The 13,366-nt window shown below is 38.0% G+C and overlaps 1 protein-coding gene across 5 annotated transcripts in view; it reads right to left on the reverse strand.

Annotated features, from left to right (window-relative positions):
• Positions 1-8,850: 8,850 nt before the first annotated feature.
• The window catches only part of LOC125467257 (aggrecan core protein-like), a 99,654-nt gene continuing 95,138 nt past the window's right edge, over positions 8,851-13,366 (reverse strand). For all 5 annotated transcript variants that reach the window (XM_048562852.2, XM_048562850.2, XM_048562849.2 and 2 more), the window contains one exon: positions 8,851-12,268. In XM_048562852.2, coding sequence (XP_048418809.1) covers positions 12,180-12,268 — 89 coding nt within the window. In that variant the 3' untranslated portion in view covers positions 8,851-12,179. The remainder of the gene's footprint in view (positions 12,269-13,366) is intronic.

Below are 13,366 nucleotides of genomic sequence, written 5' to 3' on the forward strand. Positions count from 1 at the left end.
GGTGACCTTGTAGAGGTTTAAAAATAATGAGGGGCATAAATAAGGTGAATGTCAGGTGTGTTTTCCCTAGGGTGCAGGATTTCAAGATTAGGGGGCATATTTTTAAGATGAGAGGAAAAAGATTTTAAAAAGACATAAGGGACACTTTTTTCCGCAGAGAGTGGATTGTGTATGGAATGAACTTGCAGGGGAAGTGGTAGATGTGGGTACAGTTACAATGTTAAAAAGGCATTTAGATAAATACATGAGAGGGATATGGGCTGAGTGGCACTAGTTTAGTTTGGGATTATGATTGGATCACGGGGTTTGTTTGCATGTTGAATGACTCTATGACTGCTTCAGCCATTCAGATTTGGCTCAATTTAAATTTTTCTCATTCCTAGAAAGTTCTACTCTAAATAAAATGTCTATCTTCCCCACAGGCTTCTTTCACCTCTTCACAATGTTAATGTGGAACATTTGGACATGTCCCTTGTTGCATGAGGTATAACTGAATTATTGTCTGCCAGATGATGTTTGCACACTGTATTTTGCTCCTCCCTACTAGCAAATTCCAGTGAATCTCAATTTACCTACTCATCAGCAGTATCCATGAAACACACTCCTGTGTTAGAATAACAGGCAGCCTTTGGCCTCAAGATTAAGTACCTTGTGAATTTTTTTTTGATGCTTAAACCTCAGTTGTCTTTATTACTTGTTCACCGTGACATTGAGTAAATATTGACATTGTGGAGATAGAGTAACACATGGTAGAATGTAGAAAGCCTGCTTGACTTTTCACTTGATGACTTGAATGGAAATAAAATTTAGTAAAGATGATAAAGCGATTGCTGAGTCACTGTCAACAGCTTTAAACTATCAATGAATCAAAGATGTGTCTCGAGTTCAGATGGTTGCTGCTATGATTCTTAACCTGGGGAAATAGGAATTCCAGCTCTAACCAATGATCAGGAAGCAACACAGGCCCTCACTTCAAATACTCATTCCCCTTAGATGCAGTCTTTCATTTGAATGAAATACTTAGCCAACTGGCACCACCTAATATATCTCAACCATTCAGTTATAGTACAAAAAGGTGAGGGGTAACGATAAACATTGTGTTTAGTGATGTATACATTGCCCTTGATGCCATTGTGTTCTGATCATAGGTGGCCTGGCAATTAGGTATTACCAATTTTCAAAGACCACTACAGAGTGATATTGTCTCTTGAAATGTAATGTATCTGTATATCAGTGATAGCGTGGAAGTTCTTATAGTTCGAATGAGTACAACAGGTCTCAAATAACTTATTTTTGTACCTGACACCCACTAATTTTTATTTTTACTGATATTGGTTTTGTTATAATAGACAAAGGTACACTTCAAAATATCTATTGAGGCAGGCTGAAAGAAAAGTAACACCATTTTTCTGTGAACAGTAACCTCTGGGTTGATAAAGAATCTTTGGCAAAACAAACAGTACAATATGTCAACTGCAGCATTTACAAGTAAGTCCCAGGATTCAGTGTATGAAGGTGATTATAGATTACACTTACGGCATACATTATACAAGCAAACTAGTGTGCGATACATATACAGCACAATAAAGCAAGACTCACAATAAGGAAGCTATAACAATAAATGCTATATTCAAACATATGATTTTCCTGTGTCTTGCTTGCACTGAATACAATGCTGCAGCTTTTATAAATCTATGTCAACCACAAAAACACTGAATTTTACAAACAAAGGATGAATTTGAAAAAACATTTTTATATACTTTAAAAATTTTGAGCACGTTATCTACATATTTAACACAATGAAGCCCATTACTTCACACTGACTTACTATAATGTTAGAATGTGTGGATCTCAGAATCCAACCATTCAATTCTTTACAAAGAATGTAATTGTGAATGTGTTCATTCAGTTAATATTATTTTTATCACATTGGGACAGTAATTCCCCCATATCATATACTCTGTGATATACCATAAACTGTGGATAATCAAGTAAACAGACCAAAAACCCCAGTAATGCTGAATTCATTGTGTTATCCATTTAAATGCAATAGATGTGGCTAAACTTAATGGCTGAATGGATAGAGTCTTTAATGTGTATTGAATCACATGAACACCAGGCCTCCTCTCTTTTCAGTTATACTATGTCAAGCTGGGCGTGAGTGAAATAACATCTAATTCACCTTAATCATCCAGGGCTGTGGAAGGAACAATGAGAAAACACCAAGGTTTCTCATTCCCAAGAGCTCAATAACCTTTAGTGAAAAGTGTTTTGTTTAACTGTTGTGTGAGGCTGGAGTGGCCTGCAATGAGTGTTTGTTGGATTGACTGATGACATTACTGTTCACACATCTTTTGGACTTACTTGAGAGGAGTAGCAGAGTATTTCTGAAGCAGTATCACATCATATTGAAGCTGATGTCCTCAGGAATTGAAAGGTATCACAGGAAAGGAAATACTGAGAAGGACACTTAGCAGATCCTTACTTATCAGACTGGTGACCCTACTGAGGTATTTCTAACCAGGGATACAGAAAAGACTAGCCAGGAATCTTTTACATTATGGGAACGGGGAAAACAATGAGTTCTCCACTGTTGTTTAGGTCCCAATATTAACGTATAATCCAAGCAATACACAGTCACTATAAAAACACATACAGTGATGAGAAGATTTTACAATACTCTGATGAGGTCTGTAGGAAAGCTCAGCCAATTATTTAGAATGTTGAAAAATGAATTTATGTTTAGTAGAGAATGTAGAATGGGTCATAAACCATGTAGAGGTAAAAATGGTATATATTCAACCAAAATATTTAATGCACTTCTGTAAATATAAATCTAGGGAGAATTGGACAATTATTACCACTTCCAAAAATAGCAAGAGGTTGGAAGAAATTTTTTTTCCTGTTGTCATGGATGTGGCTCAGACTTATGGAATGATTAATAGGGCAAAGAACTCTTTAAAAAGGAGCTGAGAAAATATCTGTGAAGAAGAAACGAGGTTCTGGTAATGAATTGAGATTGCAAAAACCTTTAGGAATTCTTGCTAGGACAGGGTTGAATGGGTAAGTGTTGTCTCAAGATTTGTAGGCCAGTGTACAATAGGGGGACGTGAAGATGGATGAATGAACATTCTGGAGTTTGGCTTGATTATTTATGGGATCTGAGAGTATTCATACAAAACCATCCTTTGGGAGATTAATTATCTAGTAATGTAGATTGTACATGGGCTGTGGAAAGTGCGTGCTTGAGTGAATGAATAGTATTCCTTTATTCCATTAGGTTTCTTATGCTTTTCCAGAGAGTTACACTAGTTCTCCAACAGTGATTGCTCAGTAGGATAGAACATTTTACCCCCATTGTTTCTTCTTTGTAGGTGCTTCTTAATTTGGCTCTATAAGTTATAACATCTCTTGAACATGACGTGGAGGCACCAGTTTTGGACTGGGCTGGACAAAGTCAGAAACCACTTGATACCAGGTTATAGTCCAACAGGTTTATTTGGAATCACACAAACGTTTGGAGCGCTGCTCCTTCATTCGCTGCAGTCTACACCTGATGAAGGGGTTGCGCTCTGAAAGCTTGTGAGATTCCAAACAAACCTGCTGGACTTTAACTTGGTGTCGAGTGACTTCTGACTTCACCCCTCAAACTGCACAGGTCAACGCAATTCCCAAACAAATGCCCTCTTTGAACACAACTCCTGTTTCTGTTTCCTTTCAACTCCGCTGTGCAACAGAGTCGTCTCCAGACAAAGTGAAATGCGATCAATCTGAAACATTAGTTCTGCTTTTCTCTCCACAGACCTGCCTGGCCTGCGTAGTGTTTCCAGCACTGTGTGAATTTTATTTCAGAATCCTATTTTTTCACAGTGGACTCACTCCTTCAAGATAATGAAATGATTCCCTCAGTTGCTGGGGAACAAATTAGTTATACAGATGCACTGTCATCCAGGCTAAGTCTTTAAAACAGTCCAAGTATGGTTCCCCCTTGGCACCTAAAGTTTATTCAAGCAAATCACAGGCAAATTGGAGTTAAGTGAGCAGTCATTTTAATTTCCAAGACTGAAGTGTTGTTGGATAATGCGACATTTTAAATTTAGGGTTATTCAAATTCCTTTGGAATTACTTTCGCCTCTACTGATTTCTAGCCAGAGACATGATTCGCTGGAAGAGTGAAAGGCTTAGTCAAATTGCTCTGAATTCTTGAGAAGTTTTATTTTAAGCTAGTTTGGTAGAATAATCTTGCAGGCTACATCTAAAAACCTGGAATATAGGAATGTCAATGTCATGCACACAGCAACTGTCCTGATGACTATATGCCCACCTACAGAGTACATATTACTACCTTGATGATAAATTAGCCATTCTCATAATATTGAATGGCAAGGTCAAACTGACAGTGATAATGATATTTATCTGGCATGAAATTTTGATTTAATATCACTCGGAAAAAAATGTAGGAAAGTCACATAAGCCTCTCTCTCAAGGTGAGAGTTGTCAGTGGATTATTGCGCTATGTGGTTAAATGCAAGAACTTGTAGAGGCCAAACAGAAGTCTAAATGCTCTCTCAAATGCAGAGTGGCATTGAGATACAGAGAAAAAGCTAAACACATAAAATATGATTCTCGGAGTGTTATCTCAAATTTTTTAGCATCGTTCAGAAACGTATAAGGATTACCTGCATCCTTAGAAAGATTTGAATTGGATGATTCAAACAATGCTGTATTTATAATAACCAAGAGGGGAAAATGGTTTTATTTAAATATGATACAGCAAAGCTGAGGTCTATAATAAAAACTGGAGTGCTAATATCCAACCTTACTCAGTAACTGTGCATACTAACACGTACCATTTGTAGAAATTTACCTGGCCTCTGAAGTTCGTAACAGTAATGGAGAACAGAGATTACCGCAATCATGGATTATTTGCTGTTAGCTTCAAAAGTGTTATCAACCAAATTTCCCTTACACTATATGACTGTGAGAAACTGGATTTTCTTGCATTTATGGTACCCAGCTCTCTTATTCCAACAACAATGCAGGGACAAACGATTGATCCTGTTGGATTAGTGAACCCAGTTTTGGTAATATGAACATAATGAGCCAGTTCCAAGTTCTCATTTCCATACAGCCCAACCTGCTGATGGAGTTTGGAACTCCAAACCTGAAAGTAAAACTGGGACATGGATGAATTGCTCTCCCAGAACTGTTGAGCAGGCTAAAGTCAAAAAGTGCCTTCAGTCGAGGGAGTACCACTACATTGGAAAGATACCAACGTCCTGAATGGATTAGCAATATAACATATAGGATGCCAAGTCGACAGCTGGAAGTGGCAATGGGGCAAACTTGGAACTGGATCCTTTATCTTATCTTACTCCGGTGTGAACAAAAGATAATTTGCCATCAAAGAGGTGAATGTGTTACCGGATATCATTAACACATCATTGGATCTATTGATACAAATATTATCTCAAGTGAACTTGCTATGCTTATAGTGAATGTAACATTCTCCATTTCTCCATGACAAGACCTTTGTCTGCTATCTCTATAAACCCAGTGACATCAGGAATGATTTGTAAGGCATCATTAATTACCAGGGTTTTACTGGAATAATCTCAGAATTGTTACATTACAGGAGGCCATTCAGCCTGTATCATTTCTATTCCTTAGTGCCAATCTCGTGCCTTTTCTCCATATCCCTGCACACCATTACCATCCAAATAACACCCAGTCCCTTCTTGAATGCCTCAATTAAACTGCCTCCACCACATTTCCAGGCAATACATTCCAGATCCTAATAATTCACTGTGTGAAAACAGCTTTCTCACATCACTTTCACTATGTTTGCACAATAACTTTTGCAGGTTGACTTTACGGAAGAACATATTTTACAGCACGTATTAGATAAGAAGTATTTTCAGGAACAGGTTAAGGTAACCTCTTGTAGATCTAATTTCTCATAAATCAGCCCAATCTGCCCACTTTCTAACTATATCTCCCAAGTGTTGTCTTCGGGAACGCAACTCAACACTCTGTGTTGTATTTAACTGATCTCCCCTGGTGACTAATTCAAATAGATTAAAGGAAGAATCATAAATCAGGGGTGTCCATTATGGGTTTCTTTTGCTGCGTTGTTTAGATGCACACAATGGAACTCTGGTATACTAATGAACTACTAATTTGAAAATAAAGCATCAATGACTAGTTTCTCCAAAGACCTTGACTGATTAAAATTCAAACAAGACAAACTAGTTAGACAGTGAATAAAACACACACAGGTCTTTTTTTTAAAATGGCAAGTTGTAGCCTATTATTTGGACACATCTAGCATTAAGCTATCTCCTTTGACTTGAGTGAGGTTTGTTAACAAACTTCATACGCTTCCTGGCTTTGCATTTGTGTTAAATGGCAAGGTAGAATAGAAATAATATTAACATGCTACCTCTGGCCAAGGGCTAGAGATACAGAGAAGCACAAGGCAAGGCAATGCGTTCCAAGGTAGGCATGCTATGAGCATCCAGGTAGGCTCAGAGTGTGTAAAGAGCCTAAATATTCAGCCTGGTCCAGCCGATGAGCTCGGTGCATCTCTCTGAGCATGCAGTGTCATTGCCATAGCATCACAATGAGAGTTGCTACCCAAAGTGCAGTATCGAAATACAGATGTGTCCTTTAAGTGGATTGGAGGTGTGCCATGAGGGTTCATAGAGAGTGACACAGATTGGATGCCAATATCCATGTACATGGGGTGCACGTGGCCAGTGTATTATGGAGTGTGCCTTGAGATTTTGATGTTAAGTGTCGAAAATGGAGGTCTTTCAGAGCAAGTAGTCAACTGAAAGTGCCAGGTACTTGCTCTGACTTCCATTTTGATAGTATTCTTTATGTCTAGCTCATTGGGTGTGTTTGGTAAGATAGGATGCTGAATACTAATGAGGCCAATGGTGACATTAATAAAGCTTTTAACAAATTATAGTCTGCCTTAATTGCCAACTCACCATTGCCCAGCAAGAAATATGTCCTGCCTTTACTGTTCAGACCCCTATAAAGATTTTGTCCCTGTTTTTGAACCATCTTTTTGATGAGAAATTAAATTTGAGGCCCTGTCAGTTTTCAAATTCAAACATAAAAGATCTATTTCCTTTCATTTTAAACAAGTGACTTTTCATCATGTTTAAACCATCATTGCAGTGGAGTTGTGTCCATTAGCAATGCTAAGGATTGCAGTGCTAAAGATCAGCAACAATTCTACTATTTCAAGAAACTCAGACAACATGTTAACACAGTTATTCTTGATGCACCTCAGAATATAACTAATGCGATATTTTTGTACTGCAGTTTCCTGACAGCACTGTGTTCACAGGCAGCAAAGATGATACAAATCAACATTGAAATATCAGAAATTTTGTGTTGGGACAGTTGAAATTTCAGCTCCAATTGCTTAGCACACAAAGCAATGTCTTGTCGATGTTTGGATGAACATATGTCCAAATGATATAGGCCTATGACTGGATTTAGTGTTAGGTTAGGCAAGTTCAGGGTGAATGACTCCCTGCCTTCACCACTGAGAAAGCTTGTGGATCAAGCCCCAATTAGCTTCTTAAATGCTGTACAGTGAGCTTCTCATCCAATAAACAGACGTGTGGCTGAAATCCTGCCTTGTCATAGGCCGATCAAAAGTCTGCACTGTTAGATGGAGAGGAATGCTGCTGGAGCAAAAATGGAAATTGCTGGGAAACTCAGCAGATCTGAGAGTGTCTGTGGAGAGAAAAGAAGACATTTTGAGCCCTGTATGACTATGTGACAGGTCTGAAACATTCACTCTGTTCTTCTCTGCACAGATGCTGCCAGGCCTGCTGAGTTTCTCCGGCAGTTTCCGTGTTGGTTTCAGATTCCCAGCATCCACACTTCTTTGTTTTCTATCAGTGTTGCTTGAAGCCCCAAGTTTCAAAGCATTGGTAAGGCAAGCAAATATGGGAATATTATGATAAGATGGACTTTAGGCAAGACCGGCCTTGATCTTACTGAATGGCCCAGTCCTGTTATTTCTTAAGATATTCTCTAACTTCTTTAAATTTCAGTTTTTGGAATGGGTTTCAGTCATTGTGCTTCAATCACTGGTTGAGAAAAATGGTGGGTTGTTTTGAAAGCCAAATATGTTGATGACCTACAAATTATGAAGATTTATTTGTTTTGAATGCATGTTCACGTTTGCAAAATATGAAATTCAATGAGGATATAAAGAACCCAAAATAATTCAATGAGATTTATCATCAGACACAGTTAATTCTTTTTGTACTGACCAATATGTTCCATGACTCAGGTCCAAGGTAGTTTATAGAATTCAAAAAGGAGCCATCAGTTTCACAAGCTTTAAATTAACAAATGATGCAGATTTTAAAAAAATAAAATCCTATATGGTTGTGTTCTCAGTGTTCTTATCTCTGTCTGGTTAAAATCATTTACTTAAACACACGAGACTCAATAGAAACAAATTTTCACTGCTTTGAAATGCAGCAAACAAAATAGTGCAAATGCAGTCACCATAGTCCCAGAGGACTCATGAGAGAGAGAGAAACGACGGAAGGCTTTTAACCCGAGGATCACCATGCCTCTGGCAAGGGCAGAGACTCAGAAGGCAGGACCTTTGTGGTGACCTTAGGTGGTGTGGGAATTGAATCTGTGCTATTGATGTCTCTCTGCTCGCAAACCAGCTGTCCAGCCAACTAAGCAACATCTGAATGAATTGTGTTGATACACACAAACACACAACGCTCAAAACATATGCATTCTCTCTCTCTCTCTCTCTCTCTCTCTCCAAACAAGCTCTAAAAACTTTGTAAAGTCACAAGGTTGGTTAAGAATGGGTGTAACATGGGATACAGTTTATTGTATACAATTAATTTATGCAGAAATAGATTGGTTTCCTCATCTTAATACATAGCTGTGCATGAATTAACACCTACACTTCTGGACTTACGTTTCTTTTAAAAAATAATTACAAAATGGCAAAACACATACAGAGTTTAGTACAAATCCTCTCACACAAGGTGTACAATCAGTTCCTCTTACCAGCAAATACAATGTTCCAACTACAAAGACTTAAAAGCGCTCAATCCTTACTTGCTTAGAGTTTACAGAAACAATTTATAATAATCTGCACTTACCCATTTCTCTCACATCACTTGTCTAAGAAAAGGTCTAATTCATTCTGAAAGCAATTTTTATTGATTGTTGAAATGCAGCTCCCTCCTTACCACAAAATTTAAAGTATTAAATAGATGGATGGAACCCGTAGCACAGTATTCGATTAGGATTTTATTCAAACTTAAAACATCGACCTGACCCAAATTATTGGCCTTGAAATAGTTGAGCAAGGGCTAATGTTTAGTAACTTCAATGATTCCTACTCAAAAACTTGCAAATGTATATCATAGAATGATGATTGACGTAGAATGCTGTTTTAAGTGGACCTTATAAAGATGAAATAATTGCCAACAGGAAATGTCTCTCTGTTTTGAATGCAATCCAGGCTATATCTTTACTGTACGTGGTGACAGCCTAAACAAGGAGTCAGATGTACTGCACATTAGTATTCCCAGTGAGGCCTGAGGAATGTGGTGCCAGTTTCAATGTCCAGCAGAATAGACTTGACTACATCTCTGTGATGGTTTTATTGCTTTCTTTTCTCCAGTGTTTGAGGTGATGTCTGAGACTTCACAAGTTGGAGCTGAACTGAGACTGAAGCAGAGTCTCAGAATCACTCATATTAGTGATAGAAAGTCTACTAAAAGCTGTAGGCAATTATCAGGAATGGAAAAGGATTTGGAGAATTTTATTTTAAAACCTGAAGTGCCAATGCAGATGCGTTAGTCTTAAAAATATTCTGGAAAGCAAAACTACAGAGCAATAAGTGCCCATCACCCTGCGATTATAATAATGTATTATTTTCTTTTTCAGTCTTCTCCATGTTATTTCTTGCTCTCCCCTCCTGAAGGCATTAACATTATCAGAAATGGGCAGTGACTAGTCTACAGTCTCTTCACGGCCCTTTATTTTGCATCAAATTTTAATTTGAGCTTTTCTATACCAGGGAGGAGAGAATTCCTGCTGTGTGCCAAGTTGATCCAGCAACTGCTCACAGCACTATGGGGCTTACAAAGAAGAAGTCATCTTGAGGTCTTAGTATAATATGAAGCAAGATATATTTTTCACCAATGACTTGGTCAGATTGCGTTACAAGTTGGCTGTCAGCACAAAGGGCTTGCAATCTACAACAATGTAAGGAAGTTGTAACATAAATCTGGGATAGAAGTCCAATTTCACTGGAGTGAGACCCTTTGGGCTGGGGAAACACTCTCTTTAACTCTGTGCTTTGCACTGACAATGCAGATGTAGCATCAATCTTGTAAGCAAAAGGTTAGATATGGTTAAACTGTTTCAAATTGGCATTGAGTTTACTGTGTGAAGGAAGCTATGCTTTTACTGTAGGCCATAGACTTATATTAAGGTCCACTTATTTTGTATCCTTGAGTGATGATTAGAAAAATGAACACCAGTGTCGTGATTTGCAATCCTATCTTTTTGATTTGAGGTATTCCATGCCAGTATCAAGCACTCAACCATCAGGTATATAAACAGCCTGTGGCTCCTACACTGCCACAGGATGGTCACCTTAGCTCAGAGCTGTGTCACTGATTGCATTAGTCTGGTTCTCACAGTAGCTCTCTTATAACCTCTTATAGGTTGGAAAACTACATCATGTTCTGGCATTACTGGGCTCATGATGACATGAATTAGTTAGGTTGGGGCTTCTTCCCAAACACATTTTGTTCCAGGCATCTGAAGTTGGCAAGGGCATTGAGCCATTTATTGCATTAATCTGGGTTGGGATTCAAAAATGGATGAAAGAAATAAGAGGGAAATGTCTCACTAAACAGCAAAAACAATAAATCTTCTATACCTTAGAGGAAAGATTAAACTTTTAAAACAAAACAGGGAAACCCACAGTTTCACAGCTGCAAATAGAGGATATTTCCCTTTAAAACAAAAGAAATTCTCTGCGAGTTTAAAATTCTTAAGTAAATTACATTGCATGACTTAGGAAAAGAATGTCACATCTATCACTGGTTTCCATAAATTTTAAAATAAGTTTACATTTTCCAGTCCTCACTGTATATTTAACTAAAATTTAACAAAAGCAAAGCTTCCTTTCTTGTAACTTGTCTGCTACCTGTGTACACAGTTTATCTCTCAACCATTCACAGTTTCATTAAATTGAACACATACTCTCATGCACGTGTGCGCGTAAACAGTCACACATACACACACACACACACACACACACACAAACACACACACACACACACACACACACACACACACACACACACACACACACACACACAAACACATTCAATTATCTGAAATAGTCTTAAAGACCTCACGTTTTTTTTACTCAGGATAAAATATAACAGTTCGTATTTTATCTTCAAATTGCAAGGAGATATTTTGTCAAAGTAATTTTTCCCTCCCACACACTTCTATTTTTGGAAAAAAATATCAAATCCATTTTTTTTACTCGTTTTCGAGTTCAACAGTTATACAACTCAGGATTGTCATGCAACAGAAGCCCTCATTTTGGAGGTGGCTGTTGCATTTATGAATGGTTTAGCACTCCAATTTCTACTATGCACCTCAACAAATAAAAGACATCCAATAAACCATGCACTGCACGGTCTCAGTTGAATATATAGCATCAGGACTATTATTCTGTTGCTTTTGTGTTCACAGAAAGCAAACACTATTTTATTTTCCCCTCAGTTTTAAAAGAATCTGTGCATGTATTGTATTAGTAAATAATTCTGCTTTGTAATATAGATTCCAAAATTGTTTTAATGCTGCTGCATACTTTCTGATACTGTCTAAATTGATCTAATATTTCTTATGACGTACAGTTGTCTGAAAATAAAATCTTCGGGTCTTCTCCCAAAGGCGCAGTGATGGCCCGAAGAGTTCATCCTAAGTGATAACGCTTGACTTCAAATCGAGGTAAAAAAAGGACATTGGATCTAGCGCTGCTTTGGTGCTTTATATATTGGCTGGGAAAACAATTCTTTTAGCTGATAAAATTATTCTTAATATAAATGTTCTGGAATAGAATTATATCCATTTACTTTCACTTAAGGGTCAGAGCTGTATGAAGCACTTGATTCAGGATGCGGCCTACTTGTGTCAACTCTTGTCTGAGGCCTGCGGTTATATGTGGCAGCTGTAGAAGAAAATAGAAAATCAGTATTGTAAGGGCTTATTCACTTCAAACAAATGCTGCACTGACATATGGATACGTTTTGTATGCTTGGAATTACAGAACAGATGCAAGGAATTTCCACAAGGACTGCAATTCACCTAAAAGCAGTGCCAAAAAGAGTCAAGGAATTTTAATCACAAGCATGTCCGAAGCAAATGAATTTTCCGCGATCTTCTAAAACAGCATGGTGGGAGCTGTCCTATAAAACTTGTCACTCTGCCAGATTGAATTAATCACTATTGAAGATTCTGCTAATTGCATCCATTTTTGGGCCTTCAAGAAATTACGTTGTCTTTCCCTCCTATCTACGAGGTTATAAATAGGTATATTCTTAAAACTTCTGGATATCTTTCTAATTTAATGAGGAATTGATTGCCACAGTGGTTCATGCAGGCTTGAGGCAATGGTACTAGTTCCCTCTGTTGCTAATTTGCCCCACATGTGAAATTCAATGTTTAGGGCCTTCATGTCACTCTTACGGGAATCCTTGGTCCTCAGTCTCTCGAAACTCAACTGTAGGAATCTGTAAGTTGGCAACGGATGCCATTGTTCAATCAGCACTCAAACAAGAACTGACAATTGGCACCCAGGTAGTGGCACTTGTGGCAGAACCTGTCTCCGCCAGGTTGAATCTGCAGCCAGCGGCAAACATGCACTATATAAAGCTATCATTGGCAAAGGAGATATCCTTGAGCAATGCTTGCCCGTATAAAGTGAGCACAACACTGTGTAGAAGGCCTGGTTCTATAAAAATTGTTAGTGTATATCAGCACAGCTGGTAATATAAAGTTTTAGAATACTTTTCAATTATTTAAAATTGGGTTACTTACTGTTAGGCTGTGATTAAAAAACACTTTGTGATAATTGCACAAACGAAAACAGAAATTGCTGAAAAAGCTCAGCAGGTCTGGCAGAACTGAGGAAGGATCCTTAACCCGAAATGTTAACTCTGATCTCTCTCCACGGATGCTGCCAGACCTGTTGAGCTTTTCCAGCAATTTCTGTTTCTGTTTCTGATTCACAGCATCTGAAGTTCTTCTGTTTTTTTTTGCGATAAAT

This window comes from Stegostoma tigrinum, chromosome 33, assembly GCF_030684315.1.
Source record: "Stegostoma tigrinum isolate sSteTig4 chromosome 33, sSteTig4.hap1, whole genome shotgun sequence".
In the NCBI taxonomy this organism is placed as follows: Eukaryota; Metazoa; Chordata; class Chondrichthyes; order Orectolobiformes; family Stegostomatidae; genus Stegostoma; species Stegostoma tigrinum.